This window comes from Anser brachyrhynchus, assembly GCF_964034855.1.
Source record: "Anser brachyrhynchus genome assembly, chromosome: 1".
Taxonomy (NCBI): Eukaryota; Metazoa; Chordata; class Aves; order Anseriformes; family Anatidae; genus Anser; species Anser brachyrhynchus.
Window position 1 is genome coordinate 65,581,920 of NC_137694.1, and position 21,460 is coordinate 65,603,379.

Below are 21,460 nucleotides of genomic sequence, written 5' to 3' on the forward strand. Positions count from 1 at the left end.
GAAGGTGTGTAGTGTGCCAACAACCTTAGGCTGCCCACCCACTGATGCAGGCATGGCATATGTTACGTGATTTCTTGAGCTGCTCTAGATTATGGGAGGGGAGGAGAACCTGCCCTGGCCAAGTCCAAAGCCTGGGAGAAATTCGGGAGAGCGTTCTCTCAGAAACCTAGATGATTCGTTTCCTTTCCACCTCACAGAGCTTGGCTCAGCTCAGAAGCGGGAGACCTGCTTGGTCTGTGTTTAATCATTACACCTTCATTTTGTGCGTTTTATAGAGGTGAGGCAGGCCAATGGTAGAAAAATTTTGCACGGGCATCTGTAGCACAGAAGTCAGCTTCTTTTTAACAGATATTTCCTAGTGTTTGTATTATCGTGAGAATTGCCCTTAGCTTTTGGACATGCCCTCTGCCTTATTCAATAACAATACCTGCTGATGTACAAAAATTATCCTTCTGAAGTTGCTTCTTGCCCTGTCAATACGGATTTTAGACCGAGTATGTGTGTATATATACATCTGTAAGTTACATACAGATACAGTCCTAAATTCTATGCTTACGTGGGAGAAGACAGAGCATCCAAAAAGGTAGTGTTAGTATTTTCTTGGGGGAGAAGAGAATATACAGCCTGTAATTTCCTTCAGCACAATCCTAAGTGCAAGACTGGGGTTTCCAGGTTAGTCCAGTCCTTTCTGGAGCCAAAGATTTTTATCTCTTCTGCCTTTTCAAATGCAAAAAGGAGAAAAGGAGTCTTAAAAGATGAGAACAAAGAGAAATACTTTTCCTCCAGACAGGAAAACTTTAGGGAATTAAAAAAAAATAATTTGAAACTACATTTTTTCCATTGAAAAAAAAGTTAGAGCAACACATCTTTATCTCTTTCCCTTTGGTCTCCCCTCTGGGGTCAGTCCTCCCCTTTCCTTCTCCCAGCTCTGGAAGGTCAAGTGGCTGGGTGGATGCCCGGCCGGCGGCAGGCGGAGGAGGGCAGCAGAGCCCCGCGCTCAGCCCCACCGCCAGCCTCCCACACCTGGCAGCACCAGGGCTGCAGCCCCCCCGGGGCATCGCCACCCCCCCAGGGCACCCACCACACAGGAGACCTTCGCTGTGACCGCAAGGTTAGGGAAAAACACAGCACTGAGATGACAGCGTAGCGGTGTGGAAGTGGGGTGAGTTTTGAGAAGTTGAGCTAACATCCTAACACTTTTTCAAGGCTGGATGTGTGGTGGGAGAGCAGAGACAAGACAGTGAGGGATCTAACCGAAAGCTAGGATGTGTCAGCCCACAGTTGCCAGCTACAAATTTGCTTTGTATTAGCATGGGATTCCATACACACATCCGATCCTGCCTCCCAAACCAGAAGTACATCAGCTGAGCACCGTGGTTTGTTCCGCTTCGAGCGCAGCGAGGAAGGAAAACCACTGCTGCTCGTTTCAGCCTCTCCCACCGCCAGCCTGAACCCCTTACGCAGACCCAGGGACTGCAGGCAGGGTTGTGGTGCTGCTGCGTCTGAAACACGGAGGTGGTTAAAGCACGGGCAGTGAAAGTGCAGATCCAGCCTCCACGTCTGGTACGGGAATCGCAAGCAAGCTGTGAGGATCCTAAGCACCTGGAGTCGTGCAGTCTCTCTGAACAAAGTGCAACCCTGGGAGCTCCTCTGTGTGATTCAGGTCAAGTCAGTATGAAGGCTGGTACGGCCACAGGGCTCCCGCCACATGGGCACAGGCCAGTAGTGGTAAAGTGCACATTGGGTGTTACCTTAGCACTGCATGTAATGTGCAAAAACTCGACACTGTTTGCTGCAGAAGGACCACACGTCCCCTCTGAGCTGAATTATCTTGACTAGGAGTCACTCCTCTTTACTTCTTGGACCAGGAAGGTTCTGGGGGCATAGTCCTCTTCCTTATGACCTGCTAGGGAGGCCCTCCCTTCTATGCTGTGTGCCCCCTGGCATTTTATCAGTCCTCGTGCACATGGCAGAAGCCCTTAGCATACAGCCCTCATTTAGGGAAAAATAAATAAACCACAAGTTGTTCTGCAAGGTGGGTGCCATTCACAGCCTTGCCTTTGTCTTGGGTCATTACCGCTAAGCTGGTGATAAGCTGCTAATAATTGCAGGTTGTCGGCACATGCAAATTGGAACAGGAGCATACCAAAAGCATCAGCTGGGTCCTGCTGGGTGAGCTGGCATTGAGCACTGGTGACAAACTGTTCTTGGGGCATCTGCCCTCTGAAGTCAGCCTAATTTGCTCGAGAGCATCCAAAGGTCACCTCTTGCTGGGATTTGGTGTTATGTAGCTCTTCAGGATTGGGCTGCTTATTCCAGTGAAGCTTTGGCAGTTGTTTCCTTTATCACCTGGAAGTGTGGTGACGCACACGATGACTCTGGAGGTGTTGGTTTAGGTATTTATTACAGCATGTGGTGATAGTGCAGGTGTGGGTTGCCTCCCCCCTCTCCAGCCGGGGCACTGTGCTGCACGCTTGGCCTCGTGCCACGTTCTCGGCTAAGCTGGTGCCCTGGTCAGGCTGGGGCTGAACCAGGAACGGAGCAGGAGACCTGCTCCAGCTGCTCGGCTTGGCCTCCGAGCAGGGCAGCCTCTCATACACGTGCAAGCGGAAAGTCTTTTCATTTATTACTGGCTACATGGGAAAGTTTTACTCCTTCCAGCGCTGCGGTTCTGTAGGTGTCGGGAGAGCCTCTGCCTTGGCGTTTTAGTGTAAAAATGGTTTCCTTCAGTTTATCTTGAATCAAGTCTCAGCTGGACATATTTAACCCAAGTGAAACTAGTTGAAGGTGAGGTGCCCATAAAAAGCACTTGTCCCAGTTGGATTGAAACAGTTATAGAGAGGTATCTGGCTGGCGGGGAACGCTCCCCTTGCACTGCTCCAACCTCACCAGTTGTTCTCGACGATTTTTGGCAGGTTCAGTGGCAGCAGTTGTATTTTCAGCAAATGAATAACCCTCTTGTTGCTTGAGAGGTTCCTCCGGGTTAGAATCGGAGCATGCTGAAGGGTTGACCTGAGGCAGAAAAGGGAAAGAGGCTGAGCAGTCCTTGCCAATGGTGGTGCTGTTTCTTTTGGGCAAGGCTCAGGGCTTCCAAGGCTCTTAAATGGACAAACATAAAATTAAAAAAAATAATAACCTTTGAGGAGCAGCACCTAAAAATTCACGGAGAACATGTTCTTCCCAAGGATACTTCTCCAGGCCATATCAGGAATCTCAGCCCCTTCCCTGGTGTGTGTCAGAATTGGTTTTTGATCTTGGTCACACACAAACTGCCAGCACTGGGCAGGCAATTGCCTGGGGCTGTTACTGTGGAATGAAAACAAAAGAGAGATGTGTTACGGCAGTTCCCCCTCTACCAGAGCAGGGTGGTTCTCCTGTGCTTGGCCACCCAGTTAGTTTTAATGCACTTTCTCAGGGCACAGCACTTCCCACTGTCCTGAGCCTGCTTGGTTACATCTTATAGCGCGTTTTGTTTGCTAGAAGGGATTCGCCTGTTATTAATTTCCTCCTCACGTCCTCTTGCAGGTAGCCGAGAGACTGCTTTCACCTACGCCGTCAGTGCTGCCGGGGTGGTGAACGCCATCAGCCGGGCTTGCCGCGAAGGAGAGCTCTCCAGCTGTGGCTGCAGCCGGACTGCCCGGCCCAAGGACTTGCCCCGAGACTGGCTGTGGGGTGGCTGCGGGGATAACGTGGAGTACGGGTACCGCTTCGCCAAGGAGTTTGTGGATGCCAAGGAGCGGGAGAAGAACTACGTGAGAGGCTCAGAGGAGCAGGCGCGCATGCTGATGAACTTGCAGAACAACGAGGCTGGTCGCAGGGTAAGACGAACGCTGACCCTTCCCTGTTTCTGAGGGGCAGATGCAGAGGTTGTGAGGGAGCTGGATGTCACGTTCCTTGGAGGTTTGGTGAGGGACAGTCCAGACGTGCCCCAGTAACTCCCTTGAAACAGTGTATGGTCTCATTTCCTCTGTTTTTACGGATAGCACAGACAACGCACAATATGATGTTCCAGCTCTAAAGGCTGGCTTCCATTGACAGCTAAAGCCAGTGAGTTTGGGGTCTTTTGAGATACTGGATGGCACGTGTGCAGACATGTAAGCCCTTACTGAATAAACCAGGTGCTCTAACAGCCCACTTCCCAGGTCTAAGTCTCAGAAATGTGCTTCCCAGAGCTGCCAACAGGACAGGGTGATGGTAAAGAGGACAGTCTGTTGGCATGTGGAGTTTTTTTCTACTGCCATCATTAAGATTTTGGGGAATATAAGGCAAACATTGAATCAAGCTGCCTGGCTGTCTCTTAAACTTACACCTTGCTTAGACACCTTGATATTGGGCAAAATAAATAATTTGCACCAAGGCAACAGACCTTTTCTGAGAAGATGCATGGTTTTGATCTGCAGACCTCTAGAGGTGGAGAAATCCATCACCTCTTTTTGTAGCATGCTACTGTCATTAGTCACCCTCACTCTTTCAACAATGTGCATCATTGTAATTTAAATTTATCCAGCATCAGCTTCCAGTCAGTTCTTTTTCTGACTTTTACAGATAGATTGAAAAACCCCTTAGTAAACAGAATCTCCTCTCCATAGAAATATTTAGCTACTGCGGTTTATTCACCACTCTTTGTTTTGACAAACTAAGTTGAGAACTTAAGTGTTTCTAGCTTGCAGATGTTTTCAACAGTCATCAAACCATTTTTGCATCACTTCAGCGTACCCTTTCCAGTTCCCGTATCCCTTAAAATTCAGGTACTAAAATTACCTGTCGAGTTCTGGTATTGGTCTCACTGATGCTGTAAACATAGGTGAAGTTGTCCCCTTGTAATGCATTCAGTGTCTGTGCATCTGCTTTTCATGCAATTCCTCCTTCGGTGATTAATAGCCTGGAAGGTGTAGCATCATTCATATGCCGTACAACTCTATAACCCTGCTTCTTTCCAAATGTAGGAAGAAATGCCTGAATGTTTTTGCTTTCTTCCCAGAATGTTTAAGAATTTTATCGTTCCTCTCTAGTAGCAAGCTTTTCTAAAGTTAATTTTGTTTCTAATCCATATTAAAAAATCCTATTAGATGTAGTTAGCCTTGCTCTTTTACACATTCTTAACTAATATCCTTAGTTTCCTTAGCAATTTTATGCCATTTCGAACTTCTAATTGTTACTGAATTATCTTCCCCTTTCCCATTCATGTGTTGCTTTTCTGCATATAATTTCAGCTTCCTTTTACCACCAGATATGTTTGCTCTGGTTTTTGATTGTGGAATTGATGTGTCAGGTTGAGGCTCTGCACGTACTCCATACTCCTTTTGCAAACTCAGACTGAGGTAAACTTGCAGGAGGTGGAAAATGGTGGACTTGAAAGCTCTGGAACTCAGTGGTTTTTGGTTAGGGTATTTATGTATTTATTTATTTAGGCTTGGGAGGGCAGAGGGTCAGCGTTTGCTTAGAAAGGATGACCGTCCCTCCATGGAGTAGTAGCCTAAATGGGACGTTCTTCGCCACATTACGTACTTTGAACATCTTGTATATCTGGAGTCATGAACTTGGATTACTACAAATCCAAGTCCTGTGTAAAATAGGAAGTGAATGTGTTACCAGCATTTTTATCAGCTGGCCCTATGGCCTTGAGAGAACCACAGACAGAAAATGACCAATAGTTTGATGGACGGCTGAACTGTAGCAACGTCTTAATTAGAAGATCAAGTTAGAAGATAGTTGCTCTGCAGCGTGGCTAAAACGTCACCATGTCGTGTTATTCTTGTTATACGGGGAAGAAACCGAGCTGTGAGTTCTAACTATGGCATGGTTTTAGATGGAAGAAAGCTTTGTCCTTTTTTAGGGATGCAGCTAAAACCAGTTCTGTCCTGCCTTTACGACAGTGCAGAAAGTTGAATAAGCTGTGCTTGGAGTGCTACAGTGCACATGCTTCTCTGGGCTCTGCAGATGAGACCCTCAAGGTGATTTCTTTGTCTCCAGTTAGTGCAGGACCTGGACAAAAGCTTTTCTAAGGGCCCAGCAAAAGACAATGTTATTTCAAGGTTGGTTTTGGTAGACGCTGAGAACAGATGGCCTTAGAAAATAACCTTAGATTAGGTGAACAGAAGTCATTTTAGATTAAATTGAATGGAACTCTAAACCAGTGTGTAATTAAGCTTGTGGATTAACAAACTCTGATAAACTAAGGGAGCCGGTTAGTAAACTCAGCTGAGGAGCTCAATGTGGAGGAGGTCTGGAACTTTTTCAAGTCAAAGATGCTAAAGCCATTACAATTCTGCATGCCAAGCAAGAGGAAAAAGCTTGTAGGAAGAATATCCAGACCTCACTGAATGAATAACTACCACAGAGAAGCTATTAGGAATAGACTGAGAGCTTACTAAGAATGGGAAAAAAAAAGAACCGATAGCAAATAAATAACAAAACGCTCTGTCTTAGAGTTCAAGAAGCGTAAAGATGAAGTGAGAACAGTAAAAAGCAAGCTGAGTCAGACCTTGCAAAGGGTAGTAACAGAAATAGCAAAAGTTTTTTTTAACTTAGTGAATTGGAAAAGATGGGAAGAGAAGAGACTGCTATTCACTGAGAATGGGGCTGAGTTTAAAGACAGAGTAGTTTTGGTCCCTGAAGTAAAGGAGTGCTTTACCTGGGGCTTCAAGGCAGAATGGGGTGTTGCTCATGCCATATGTCTGCTGCACAGCGGAGATGTCTTCTGTCCTCAGCACTCCTGCCTAGGGGAGTCGATGGTTGCGGTGTAGATTTGTAAATCCCCCTGGGACTGTATTTTTGGGGAAAGCCAGGCACGGTGCTCTGGGGGCAGGCAGTGGCTGATGATGCTGGTACCCTGTGGAGGTGAGGAAGGCTTGAGGAGGCAGCTGTTGTGTTCAGACAGGTAGAGAAAGAGGAGCTGAGCAGCGAGTACTGAAGTTTGGGGCCAGGAGACCTGGGATGGGTGGGATTGTGCAGGGGGCTGCTGACAGAGAGGTGTTTAGGATTGGATTGAATGATTCAGATGGGAGTCAAATGGTGGCAGCAAAGGTTTGGAAGAATGGAGGGCTCTGGAGTAAGTGGCTTTGGAGTGGGTTGAGTGGGTGAGGAATTGGGGGTAGTGAGAAATGGAGATGCTGGGATCAGGAAAGGAGATGAATATGAATCGACCTGGCCTGAGGCAGCTCTGAGATGGCACTGCTACAGGTTCCAGGGCTGTCTGGTCAGGATCATATTTGGCCAGTACAGGGCAGCCTTTGCTCTTGTCTCTTAAAAATATGTTGACATGGCAGTGAAGGGAAATTGAAATTATTGCCACCAAGATGGAAGCAAAAATCAGGAAGCCTGAAGCCCCCAAATCACAGGGAGTGCTCATTTTTTTTCTCTGGCTCTCTGAAAGAGCTGGCACCTGGCAGCACAGGCAGTGTGACCTTGGCAGCATTTACAGGAGGACGTGGGGGAAAGGACATCTCAGGCAAAAAGGAAAACAATCTGACAAGAATTTCTCAAAGGTTGATCACTTGGTCATTTAGAACATCACTGATTTCCTGAAAGGCAAAACAGATCCAATAGGTCTCGTTTAGATGAACTTCTGTGAGACAATTCATGTATTTCCCACGTGGAAACACATGGTTAAATTGGAAAAGATAAGGAAAAATACGGCAACTGTGGGATGAATGAGAAACTGGTTTAAGGGAAGATGTCAGTAAGTTGTGTGAAAGGATGCATATTGATCTTGACAGAGCTTAATTAGCAGAATTCTTCAAGGACTTGCTTGAAGGCCAGTGCTTAATATTTTTGTTTCTTGGCCTTGACACAGGAGTTGGAATGGGCCGATGAAATTTGCTGCTGACGGTGCAGAGGTGGCAGGTATTATGAATATAGAGGAGAATCTAAATTTTGTACAGCACCTAGTGACATCCAATAAAACAACATTAAGACCGTCATTTCAAGGTCTTGTATGCAAAACGTTTTTAGTCATTAGGAAATAAGTAGAAAAGAGTTGGATGCAGCAGCCAGCTGCAGATGTAATGTGGCTCATAAGGTGGCAAATATCCTGGAATGTACTAGGGAAAGTCTTTTTGAAAGACATAGGGGAATATTAATGCCATTGTTTTAAGATCTTGTAAGGCCCCAAAATATTGTGTGCTCTCATATTCCCAAGCAAAATGACCTCAGACTAGAAAAGGGTTGTTTTGATTGACCCAAGGGATAGGAATCTTTTCCTAAGAAAGCAGGCTAGAATAGCTTGCCATGTTTAGCCTAGCAAAGTGAAAGCTGAGAGAGGATGTGACTGATGTCTGTATTAGTGGGAGAAATAATAGGGAAGGAAAAGTACTTTTTAAGCAAAAGGCCAATTTGGCACAATGGCAAATGGGCATAAAGTGAATACATTTAGGCTGGGAATTAGAAAAAGATACTTTATCATTGAAACAGTGATCAGAATAATGGTGCCTGAAAACCAAATTGCTTTTAAAAGGGCACTCAATACTTTTAAGGAAAACATTACTTGAAGTGGTGCCTACAATAGCAAGAGATCGTACTTAGTAACCAAGAAGGCCCCGTCTAGTCCTACATTCCTAAATGTTAAGTTTTCACTTCTGAGATTCTGGTTTTGGGAGTAGGAAGATGCATGTGTAACTCCGTACTCCTGAAACCGGTGCTGCAAGAAAGGGGTGAGGGAAGGAGACACAGCAGTGAGCATTTGCTAAGTGACCACCAGCTGCTGTCCCTCGTGCAGCCTTGCCCTGACTTCCTGGCCAGTGTTTGAGTTGACGATGTCTTCTGATTTTTGGCAGGTGCCCCCAGTCGGTTTCATCTAGGTGAGATGGTTCTCCTTGAACCCAGAGGAGCTTTAATGGCAGGAGAGAAGATTGTCCCTGCTCTCAGTGCTTCTTGGAAGGAGCCGACAGGGCTCGGAAGCAAGCTGAGCCCTTGTAGCTTTCAGGCACTCCTGACCCCATCACCCTTTCACTCCACGTCGCAGTCCTTGTAGTAGTGCTCCTGGCTTTATAGCCCTTGTTTATTTACCTTGGCTGTTATCTCAATATGCTCTTTCCTTCCATCTGTCTCTTTTTTTCCAGTTGGGCTCCACTACCCTCTCTTCTTTCCCCCGCGTTCCTTATCTGTTGCCCTTGTCTGGCGGGCTGTGGCGGTCAGTCCTTCCGCGCTATTTACCCAGTCAGCATATGGCAGGCCTCAGTCATCAGTCACTCAGCCCAGTGCCAGAAAAGCCTGGAAGGGGGTCTGGCTAATTGACCACATAGGAATTCCCCATTAATTCTCTTCCCGTTCCCATTCTTGCGAGAAAAGAATTGGAAGAGAACTTGGGCTTATGGGAGAGGGCTTTAAGCCTTTCCATTAGAGGCATTTTCAACCTGCTTAAGTGGCACAGCCATCGATCAGGCCCTGCCTTCAGAACTACACGTGGGGTCTGTTATTCTTTACCTTGACCCTCGCCCAGTCAGAAAGGAGTTCTCCGGTTTCCTCCGCTTTCTCCCCATCCAGGCAGCCGAGGGGGAGAGCCGTGTAGAGGGTAAAGCTGCGGTTACCTCCGCGGGACGTTGATAGTGGGAGCTGTGGGGGGCTGAGCGGCACCATGCTTACCTGTGATAACTGGTAGGGCTCGCGTTCCCCCGCACGGCTATTACCCACATGGGCCAGATGTTTTGAGCATCAGTTGCTTAAAGCCAAGCCAGAGTGAACTCAGTCCCATGACATTAGCTGAGAGGGATCGAGTTGCAGTGTTTTTCTAAAGGAACAAAGCCCAGGATTAGGAAGAATCATAATACTTTATAAAAACATATGCAAGGGCAAGGGAGGCATGAGTGGCCTGGGATTTGACAGAACCATAACCGAAAAGTGCTAACACAAGCTTATAACGAGCAGGCTGGCAATGCAGCGAGGATATAGTAAGTGTCTGGGCCTCGGGAAATTCAGCTGTAGCTCTGTCTGGTGGTAGTACAGCAGGAGTCCTTAAGTAACGGCGTGGTTGGTCCTCTGCAACTACAGTTCAGTCCAAGGCGAGCGCTTAACTCCCAGCCTGTAGCTGTTACACTGTGCTGTGAGGCATTGCCTCAGTAAATTGAGCTCCAAGGAGCAGAACTAAAGCTTCTCTGTTTTAAGGACTCAGCCCATTGACTTCCTTGGGAGCTGGGTTGGCCTCCATGTGATTTAGCCATTAAGCCCAATTGAATCTTCACTAGCTGTCAAAAGCACTAGGTGTTTGTTAGACCGGGAGCAACCAGTTGTTTCAGGAGAACTCTGACCTCTCCCTGCTGGTCCAGAATGCAGTCATACGCAGAAGGTTTTGTTTGTAGGATTGCCTTAATCACCCACTCCTTGGCAAGTGAATGCAGAGAGCTGGGAAACTTTCTTTGGTGTCAATGAGTGAGACAGAAAAGGAGCTTCAGTCTTTGGCTATCTTTTTTTCAGCAGAAAGCCTGCTAGATGTATTGCCGTCTCCTTCAAAACATCCTTATTTTTCTCACGTTTCTTGATCACCCCACCCCAGATACAGCTGGCGCTAATTTTGCAGCCGATGCCAAATAGCTCTGTTTGGCATGTGGGATCTGGCAGAGACGCTGCCCTGCAAACGTGCAAGAGGCAGGATGGCCATGGGAGAGCAGATGTGAGCCTCATACGTAAAGCATAAAGAGCTCTGGAAGTCAAATGCTGTAACACTTGGTAGCTCTGATTGAATGTGGGTGCCAGCTCTTCACTTTGTAAACTCTGGAAGTTCCTGTTGGTGCTGACAGGATCTCACATAGTCTGTAGTGTGGAACCTGTATCTGAAATTAATGGAAAGAACAAACCTGACCTGCACTTCAGTTTGTTTTCGTAGGTTTTGAGCTTTGTTGTTCTAAAATGTTTTTTTATTTTCTCTCTCTCCTACCAGCTAGTGCGGGAGGAAGGACTGTTTTCCTTTACATTGCATACTTGCTCTACTGAGGGTTTAACACTCATTAGCCTGAATTCTTGAGACTCTGTTAATTTTGGTTTTCTGCCTTGCTGCACGAGATGCTGCCTTTTCAGGGGTATGATGCATCTACAGCTCCCATAAACCTCTTGAAAACGGAGCTTAAAGTATCTCAGAAAAAGATGGCAGTGAAAGGTTGTGTTTGCTTTTTGGACTTGTATGTCCTCCTGTGTAGCGCTGGTGGTTGTAGTGTAGTGGAGTATGTGGACACGAGATGGCGCAGATTTGCAGCCAGGGCTTGCTTCTCAAGCAGAGGGACCGAAGAGCTGTGAGTGGCCCTGTGTCCGTGTGAAGGCGTTCATCTCTCACACCTCCACTGCCATCTCTGCTCCTTGCTCTTTGAAAAACAAGGACTCCCCTGGGAACCGCAGGAGAAAAGATCCTCGGCAGAGAGAGGGGGAAAGGCTCCATGGATTTGTTTCAAAAGGATGCAGATGTATTTCTAGAGCGATAGCATCAGTTCCTGTTTTAGCTGACAGGAAATGAACAGGTTCCCAGGTGTTCCCTTGTATCAGCTATGAGGGGAAAAACATGCAGTGTGGTGGTCCATGAGATGTGGGGAATTTCCAGAAACACAAGTATAGGGCTTTCCTGTTCCTGGCCGTGCCATCAAGCTAGCAATCTGCCAAAGGAAAAGGTGGGGGAGTTCTGGTTAGAGGCAATGTGACCACACATAGAAATATTTAGCAAACGGGATCGCAGCAGGAGGAAGAGGAGACTTTTGTCTGTGCTGAAGGGCGAAACAACAGAAATGGGGGGATAATCAAAGCAGTTATGAAAATGTGCTGATGAATTCGTTATAATGAATGCCAGCTGCCGGCGTAGCGCGAATGAATGCAGCGTTGCCTGACCGCGCTCCTTTCCCCGCAGGCAGTGTACAAGCTGGCGGACGTGGCCTGCAAGTGCCACGGCGTGTCAGGCTCCTGCAGCCTCAAGACCTGCTGGCTGCAGCTGGCCGACTTCCGCAAGGTGGGCGACCTGCTGAAGGAGAAGTACGACAGCGCCGCCGCCATGCGGATCAGTCGCAAGGGCAAGCTGGAGCTGGTGAACAACCGCTTCAACATGCCTACGCAGGAGGACCTGGTCTACGTCGACCCCAGCCCGGACTATTGCCTGCGCAACGAGACCACCGGCTCGCTGGGCACTCAGGGCCGCCTGTGCAACAAGACCTCGGAGGGCATGGATGGGTGCGAGCTGATGTGCTGCGGACGGGGCTACGACCAGTTCAAGAGTGTCCAGGTGGAGCGCTGCCACTGCAAGTTCCATTGGTGCTGTTACGTCAAGTGTAAAAAGTGCACAGAGATCGTTGACCAGTACGTCTGTAAATGAAAAGAGCCACCAAAGCAACAAATCTATATTATATAAATCTATATAGATATATTTTATATTTGTATAAATAAACAGATGATGATAATAATTAAAGAAGCTTATTTAAGAGACATTTTGGTTTTGAAATTTCCCCCCTCAGGCCGGCAGGTTTGCCATCCCTCCCATTCTGCTGGGGAGTTTGTCTTTCAGTGCATCTCCCCTTGGAGGCTTCAGGCAGGGCAGAGAGGCTAAGGAGGTGCTGACAAATCGAACTCCCCCTGCACACACATGTGCACACACACACACACACACACATACCACCGCCATTTCATTACAGACACAAAATCAGCAGGAAGGAGAAGGGTGGGTGCTCTCTGCTATCTAGGCATTGCATCTCAGTATTTTGTGTTGTTACTGGACATCTTAGATTACAGCCAGGCATGGCAGACCTGGCAATCTGAGTTTCAAGCCCTGCTGCCCCACTAAACCCACTGGGGATTTTGGAAACAATTCTTGATCCTCTGAAGGGCTTTGTCACATGAGAGGGAAAGTTAGCCAAGGCTCATGCACAAGAATACAGCTTAAAATGCAGAGTCTTGTAAACCATTCCTGGATGCTGGACAGCCAGCAACGTGGTGGTGGAAGGTTTGCATGCTGCTGTGAGGAAGGACGGTGTGATCTGTGGCTGGCTGGCGCACAGCCTGGGAGTCCACCTGAAGCCATCCCCTAGCTCCTTGGTGCCGCCTGGACAAAGGGGAAATCTGTCCAGCTCAGTCTACATGGCTATATACAAGAGGGAGAACATTTTCTCCTTTAATCCCATGCTGAAACTTAACTTGTCATTGTAGAGGAGAAGCTGCTGGTGCCCAGGGACATTTGTGAAGGAAATATACTTCGTATTTTTTCAGTGGTCAGGAGTTTTGCACGTGCATGACTGCATAAGCACGCCTCGTGCTGCTGCCGTCCTTCCTCTTTGAAGTGGATGCGGTGCTCACCTTGTTCGGTTCTGTTAAATCCTCCTCACCGCCGTCCCAGATGTATAGTTTTTCTTTAACATTAAACACCCCTCCATGAGATTTCTTTCCCTCTGTTGCTTGTGTATATGTGTATTTTTGTTTTATTCTTTTGGGGAGTCTTTTATTTTGCTGCTTTGTATTTCAGAGTCTGGAGGCCATGCTCTTCCCCAGTATAAACTATCCGCAGTTAAGTATGATCCCAGAATGTGGGCATATGGCCGCCAACGGGAGTCTTTTCTGTGCTTTTCGTTGGTACTGTGAGGGTATAATAAAATCATAGTAGGGCAGAAGCCATCACCAAAGCCTGCTAATCAGTGTTACCACTTTGGAATTTCAGCAGAATCCAATTCATAAAGCAGGGAACAAATGCTGTTCCTAGCACAAGACGTTTCCTGCGCCTCTCAGCATCTGCAGAGTTCATTTGCAGTCAGAGAACAATCAAGAGAAGCCAGTCCCAAAAATACAAGAGTTTGCTAATGTACACCCTCTTTCTTACTGACATTCCAAGGTGTTTTTTTTTTTAACTGTAAATTTTAAAATGCACAAAATATGCCAATAAGCAAAGAGGCAGTCATGAAGATTATTATTTTTATATTAAACCTCTGTTTCTTATAAAGCATTGCAGTTTTACAGATTCCACCATTTCAACCACCAGAGAAGAATTTATATGTACCTTTCATACTTCAAATATTTGAGGACTCCAGAAAAGCACAAGGAAGAAAAATTATGTTTAATAATTAGGAGCTGTTGTTTTTTTAAACCAATGTGTCCAGTTTTTATTTTATTTTTTTTACTCCAACAGGCAATATATTTGCTGGCATCCCAGAATGCAGTTTCTTGGAATATAAACAGTGGCTTAGATTTATTTTATTATATAAAATCCAAAGCCAGTGGTATTGTAATTCAAAGTAACGGAAATAGTTTTCCATGCATGGAAAAAATGTGAGTGAAATGGCCTGATCCAACTCCCATTAAACTTCAGTGGGAGCTGGACTGAGCCCAAGATCAGATCAAATGTGTGAGCTATTCACTCCTGGGATACTATACGTTTCTAGCCCAGTAATAAAACTTGCTCTACCTTGGATACATCTAAAAGGACCTTTCCTCCCACCACCCTCACCTCATGTTCTTGTCCATCCTCATTGCATCAGTCCTTAAAGGTGTCAGCTATTTGTATATGGCACCCTTAGGCATTGTTAACGTGTCTAATAATTCAAAATGATTTCATTTGGCCTTCCCAATAAAGACCACACGTTTAAGGGAGTCCCAAATCTCCTTGCAGTTTGGCACCACAATTAATATTGTGGGTGTAAACAACTTTGGGAGCGGAAAAGTTGGCATTGTTAAGGCTGCTATTCATCTGGGTGTCCCTGGACATGTCCTTCTTTTTCCACCTAAAATTTTGTCTGGATAGAAAAAAAGATGATTTTGGCTATTTGTCCCAGAACTCTGGATCTCTTGCAGCCTGCCTGGAGCCAGTAGCTCCTACTGGACAGGGGCTATATATCAATACAGGAGAAGTGACTATCAATTCCTCTCTCCCACACACTTTATTTATTTATTTATTTTTTACAAGATCTAGCTTTCAGTCTTCTCAACTTTCTGTCTGTTTTGTATCAAAAAATGTGATTGCACTATGCTCTAGCTTAAACCTTGATTTGTATGGCACCCACACATCCGAGAACCTCCTTAGGGTGGCAGTAAGTATAAAATAAGTCAGAGCACGGCCAGTTGGGTTTGATGCAAAGCCAGAGAAAGTCAAAGAGAAGACTCTGGCAAAACTGCTGCTTTACCATGAGAGTTAAAAAGTGGTGGGTTTGAAGCTGTGTATTGTTAGATACACAAAGCGGTAGGGGGATGTGGGGATGGGGAGCTAAGCTTGATTGTGAGCTCTGCCAATTGCCTGCTCTGTAATCTTCAACACGTTACTTAATTTATTTGCATTTTAGTCTCCAACCTCCTCCTATATAAAAACAGGAGCGGAACACCTCCTTTTTCTGTAAAACTCTTTGAGAAATACAGATGAATAAAGGTAATTGAAGGCCTACTCCATACACTCACTAACTCTGGCAGTCAGTACGTCCCCACGGTGAAGTGATACGGTCAGTCCTGGACGAAGAGGCTCGGCGGCACCCAAAAGGTCGATGTGCAGAGGTGATTGTTGGGGGGCTCTGTGGGAACCCCCAGAGAGGAAAGGCACAGTTTCACAAAAGAGAGGTGAAAAAACTCAGGACTTGTTTATTTACGGCTATTGAATGTCCTGTAGTAAGGGTAAGGCTTAGGGAAGGCAGCCTGGTTTCTGAATCAAATACCCGTCTACTTAAATTCTATTTGCAGTTTCATATGGATAAGACATTCAAACAATATGCTGTTTTATAGCGTGTGCTGGTTACTGACTGCCACATTCCAACCCTGAAGTCACTGCACTTCAAGGCTGATAGAAATGACCACCCGTAAGTCGTGTAAAACTAAAATATTTTGGAGTTAAAGGCACTATGCAAATATACGGTTATTGCAAGTCAGTGCACATCAGCTCCTAAACGGAGCAGAACAGGATGCAAATCTGTCATCATTTTCCAACTGGTTAGTAATATATAAGTTATAAAGTGAATGAATGAGGCCTTAGTATACTCTGCTGCAAGGTAAGCTAAGCAATAGCTGACCCCAGAACAAACGGAAACTTTCATTTGATAGTAATTATAGCAAAAAGGTAATGGCAGGGCTGTGAGAAAAATTAAATGCACCTTTTAACACCACTAAGGCCGAGGTTGTTTGCATTGTTTGGAAGTTCCTATTCTTTGTCTCCAAGATGTCGAACAGAGAGACTGCTGCCTTTGCAGCTCAGGAAACAGCAATGTTGAACCCAGACGTGTCGTTCAAGTGTACCTCGTGCTGCCTATGTGGACCCAAGCTTTATAGCCCTGACAAAGCACAAATGAAGCAGATCTTGGTCGCTCATACAATCAAACATGCAAGGGTTTCTCTCTGCTCACTTGACCCTGTCCGGGGAGAAGCCTAGTAGGTTTGAATTACGCTGTGGGAGCAGTTCCTAATCACCTGTGGCTACAGAAATACAGACAGTATTTTCATCAGCTGACACATACACAGAACATCCCAAGGAGGCCTTGGGAAATGCCTTCCAGCAGCTAAAGGGCATTTCTCAAGTGTCTGTCACAAGGTTGTCCAGAGCCAGCTGCATATATGGGCATTCATTGTCATTTGTTTAGCTTGTTTAACTACATTAACTATATTCAGCTTAAATAGTTTCTAGAAGGTATTCTAGGAAATAAAGTTCACCGAATGGCAGGCTCTGAAGGACCTGTCGTGTAACAGACGGGGCAGATGTGAACATAATACTGTTCCCACCAAAGGGAACACTTCTCATCAAAGGTAGACTCTAGCTATATCAGAACTATGGGACCCGGGGGTGCATGAACCTCCTTGGTCCAGATGTGTATCCTGGCCATGCCCTCCTTGCCAGGGCCGTGTGGGCACCAAAGCCTCGTGCACAAAGACTGATGGATGCACAGACCATTGAGCGTGTAGCCTGTCCCAGCTCCAGCACGGATAGCTGGTGGATTAGGGACGAGGCCGTTCCGTGAGCATGCCAGCTCTGAAGTGTAAATATAACCAACCTCAAAGATAAGCAAAACAGATTTCTGTGGCCAACAGGACACATACCAGAAGGGACAAAAGGAATCATGATCAGCCGTTGTAAATCCCAAAATAACAATAATAAAAGCCCACAGCGTAATACAATGATCACAGTATGCTCATGCCTTCCTGCCGAATTCCCCATTGTCAATCTTCTGCAGGGCCTGAAGCTGTTACTATTCCCTCTTCTTTCTTAGCTCTGTTTAAATGACAGTTGAAATCTATTTTTGCATTAGGATACAAAAGGGCACGACCTACTCATAGAATTTCCTCAAAGAAAGAACGAGGGAACAAACAGTAGGGTCAGGAGTTCTCCTGCCTCTGTGAGATGGGAGAAGCTGTTTCTCTATTTTTTCCCCATGCTGGTGGGCAGCCATGAAATGGAGCAGCAGATACTGCCCTGTGCTAGGGTAAACCAGCCCTCTCCAGGGCATTTGAGCTTTCTATAAGACCTAAAGGATTTAAAGGATCTATTTGTCTAGTTGGACTTTGCCACCTGTCCTCTACAAAGAGTCAGAATTTCCTTGCAAAATGGAAAGCCAAAATAATTTTTAAGCCTTTTTTTTTTTCCCTCTGAGCAGATGTAACACTCTGCAGCCATGTCTCTCCATCACGAGCATCCCTAGAAGAAATGCTCCCCAGTGAAGTACTGATCTCTGAGCACTGCCTCAGCCTCAGGGAGCGCAGTGAGAGAGTGCCTGCAGCCCTCTTTTGATGTGATGTGACGTGATGGGAGGCCAAATTGTCACAGATGCAGTTCCAGCTGGTGATGCCAGAGTCACTTGGACCCAGGTCTTTCATATGGCCAGCGAGGCAGCGAGGCATCTGCCCTGGACACCTTGGGCACCCTGGGGGTTCACCTGAAGGTACTCCTGGGGCTAGTGATGCCAGCAGTTCTGTACTGCACCAGCAGAGAGCAGGGCTACCCACTGGCACACCTACGCCAAGGCATCCCCGTAGCACGTATAACAAGGGGAATGTTACGAAAACGTTTTTTTCCTTGATTTATTTCCATTGTTTTATAACTTCATTTTGGAAGAACACCATAGATAGGCTTATCTTAAGGAGCTTGTTTTTTACATTTGAGAGAGAGACCGGCTTTAATTTTTCCTTCCCAATAGGGAGTACATGTTGGGAGGTCTCAACAGTGCTTAGGAAGGCACTGGGAAGCCTCTAAGACATCAGTTTTCTCTCTCTCTCTTTTTTTTTTTTTTTTTTTTTTCTTGGTAGAGTACCATTACTGGTTGCAACAGTGGCTCTTCGGACTTTTTAGGAAGGCGTCACTGCTGCCACCTTCTTTTACCCTCACTCCTGCTCCACCACTCTTGCTTCCCTCCTCACTGAGGGAGTTTATTAATTGGGCCAGAATCCATCCCTCTCTTCTTTGCATTTCATTTTTAAAATTATTCTCCTTGCATGGGTTGGGAATGGTGGGCTGGATTTAGACCATGCTCAGACAGCAGGCTACCCCACCTGAGATGGCCCAGTGGTGCTTCAGGGGCCCTGTTAACCTGGAGGGAGAAGCGTGACACTCAGGCTGGCCACAAAAATGTCACAGTTACCTCTCCATGCTGTGTGCCCAAAGGTAGCCAGGTCTGATGGTCCCGTGGTGCTGCCAACAGCCGTCATGCTGGCCGTTTTGAACTTGGCTCCTGCAGCAAGCACCACCCTTCGGCACTGTGCCACAGCATGCAATGAGCATGCCCTCGTGCTTTGAGAGGGGAAGGAAGATCTGATAGCTAATTAATTGTCGTAAGGAAATGCAAAGAGAATGAGCAGGCACAGCTTCACTGGGGGATGGGGAGATTGTGACACCTGCCCCCCACCCCGGGCCTTGTTGTCCCCATTAGCGCTGCCCCACGCCGGTGTCACACGGATGCAGCCCGCCTGGGGAATTCAGACAGCAGCCTCTCAAATATGTTTGCCAATAGATGAAGCAGTTTAAAGGCTTGCAGAAATAAGGCATATCCTGTAAAAAAAAAAATGTACAGGCTCTTCCGCACCCTAGGGCAGTTTTATTCTGAATCACGATTTGTCTTCGGCTGTTACCAGAGTGCCACATAGTTGTGTCAGTCTCCTGCATGACGGCCGGAGCATCGTGATCAGGGCAGGATGAGCAGGGTGGGGCATCACCATGCAAGGGCCCATCGCAGTTACGCCTTTCAGGGGAAAACAGAAGCAAAACCAAACCAAAGCAACGGAGGTGGGGTGGACCCAGTGTCGCTTACTGAATGACACAGGCACTGTGCTAGAGCTGACTGTAGCCCCTGCCTGGCTCACAGCCTGCAGGAGCTGCCCAAATAGCCGGTACCTTTCTCTGGCTGAGAAAACACCTAGGTGAGGGTTTTAGAGCGGCAGCCGCTCTGCAATTCACCGTGGTTATTCTGGCCGGTCTGAGTTTCATTTACCACAGGCAAATTTGTTCCCTCTTGCTCAAGAACAATAACAGCGTTAACTAATGACCTGCCAACTTTCACAAAGTGCAAGACTGCGTAGTTAGGACTAAAACAGTCAGAGGAGGAATTAAGGTGGTGAACATTTTATATTAATGCTGTGAGTTCTAGGAATTATCTATAAATGCCCAAGAAGTGCATAACTCAATTTTTAAAAATGTGTCTTTCCAAACGAGTAGTTTGCCCTGTATGGCAGAGCACAGCTTTGCTTTTTGATTTACAGGCTTTTGAACCAGAATAAACCACTTTAATTCAGTTTATTTAATATTTAATGAAACAGTGTTCCTATCTCAATTTCCCTCTTAACTGGCTGAGTACGCATTAAGTTATGCTGACAGGAAATGACAGATGAAAATGACATGTAGTTTTTACATACATTTTTAGTCGCTGGAGCTCAAAATATTTTAAAATCATTAGCGCCATTTTACAGATGAAATACTGAAACACGGGGCAGGAAATGCTTCATCTGACAGGCAGGGGTGGAGCCAGGAGCAGGCTCTGCAGCTGCTGCTTGCTGTTGTGCAGCCCTAGGGCTGTCAAAATACATTCTGATTGATGATAGAAACTCTAAATACATGCAATAGTGCCATTTTGGTGCTCAGTAACTGCCCAGATGCCTTACAGTCCCTCAAGATTTTAATGAATGTGTGAGTTGGGAAATATTTTAAAGGAGGCAATAGGGAATCATGTTTTTGTAAACAAGGTTTTAAGGAATGGGCGATATTTATTTTATGTTGGTAGGCATTTGGGGCCAAAGTGTTTCACATACTAATTTATGGGGATAATTTTGCTTCCATTAACTATCTTGTTTACACTCAATTGTTTGCGATTAAATTTCTGGGTGTGGATCGGAGTTTATAGGAGCACGCCTCTGAGGATCACTGAAGCGAGTGGAGCCACAGAAATTACAGCTAGATGAGTCCTGCCAGATCATCCAATTGTTCTCTTTGACAACGCAAGATCATCCTCTGGCAGGCCTAGTGCTTTGACCAGTCTGGACGTAAAACATTCAGGCTTAGGGTTTCCACTATTTTCCCCAAGGACTAAGCAGTTATCTTAACATGGGTTTTCCTGCTATTCCGCCTGTACTTCCCATCACCTAACAAAGACACCTCGTGTCAGGCATGCCAGCACCACCACAACAGCCAGGCTTTCCAGAAGCCTCCAGGAACCAGCACCACGTTTAGTTGCGTGTTTGGTGCGCTAGCGGCTGCGGGTGCACGCGGTGCTGTGGTGGCACTTGTTCAGCACTGAACCCACACCTAGCCCGGGTTCCCTTGGAGGAAGGCGCCCCAGAAATGCTCCCACCACGCCTCTCTTTTAACTTTCTCCGCGCCCGGTGGGACCCGTCGCAGGCCCCTTTCCGCCCCACCACGGGGCAGGGCTGCGTGGCCGGGGGGTTTCTGTGGCAAAGCCCCCGCGGCAGCTGTGACAGGAGGCGGCCCCCCCGCCCCGCCCCGCCCAACCGCCCTGCCATAGCAACGGCGCGAGCGGCGAACGGAACCCCGCCGCGACGTCACCGCCCCCCCCCGCCAATCAGAGCCGCGTCCCTCCGCCGCCCCTCGGCCGAGCGCCTACATTTCCCGGCATGCCCCGCGGCCGGTCCAAGCTCCCCCCCCCTCCGGTCCTTCCGGCGCGCGGGGCGCGTCCCGCATTGGCGGCGGCGGCCTCGTGCGATGCTGACGCCGTAGGGCCGGGAGGAGGCGGCGGGGCCGGGGCCGGGGCCGGGGCCGGGGCCGGGGGGCGGCGGCAGCGGGGGCCGCGGGCGGGCGGGCGCCGGCCGTTGCCAGGTGAGCGGCGGGGAGACACGGGACGGGCCCGGGGGGGCGGCGGCTGGGCCCCGGGACCCCCTCAGTTACCCCTCGGTCCCCCCTCGGTCCCCCCTCGGTCTCCTTCAGTCCCCCCTCGGTCCCCTTTCGGTCCCTTCTCGGTCCCCTCCCGGCCGGGGCCGCTCGGCGAGGCGGGTCTGAGGCCGCGGGAGGGCTGCGGGCCCGGTAGGGGTGCGGGAGGCTCGCCCTGCCTGCGCAGTGATACAAGCCCTAGAGGCCAGCCCGAGCGCGGATCCCGGGTGAGAG

At 47.5% G+C, this 21,460-nt stretch overlaps 2 protein-coding genes across 5 annotated transcripts in view; both read left to right on the top strand.

Moving 5' to 3' along the window:
• The window catches only part of WNT5B (Wnt family member 5B), a 70,665-nt gene extending 58,294 nt beyond the window's left edge, over positions 1-12,371 (top strand). For both annotated transcript variants that reach the window (XM_080593417.1, XM_080593418.1), the window contains exons 4-5: positions 3,526-3,818; positions 11,825-12,371. In XM_080593417.1, coding sequence (XP_080449543.1) covers positions 3,526-3,818; positions 11,825-12,283 — 752 coding nt within the window. In that variant the 3' untranslated portion in view covers positions 12,284-12,371. The remainder of the gene's footprint in view (positions 1-3,525; positions 3,819-11,824) is intronic.
• Positions 12,372-21,019: 8,648 nt separating this feature from the next.
• Positions 21,020-21,460, top strand: part of ADIPOR2 (adiponectin receptor 2) — a 45,633-nt gene continuing 45,192 nt past the window's right edge. Inside the window, exon 1 of one of the 3 annotated variants that reach the window (XM_080576106.1) lies at positions 21,020-21,175. The gene's annotated coding sequence lies outside the window, so the exon portion shown is untranslated. Of the gene's footprint in view, positions 21,176-21,253; positions 21,454-21,460 lie in introns of those variants that run through there. The other 2 variants (XM_080576103.1, XM_080576104.1) reach the window with 2 other exon arrangements.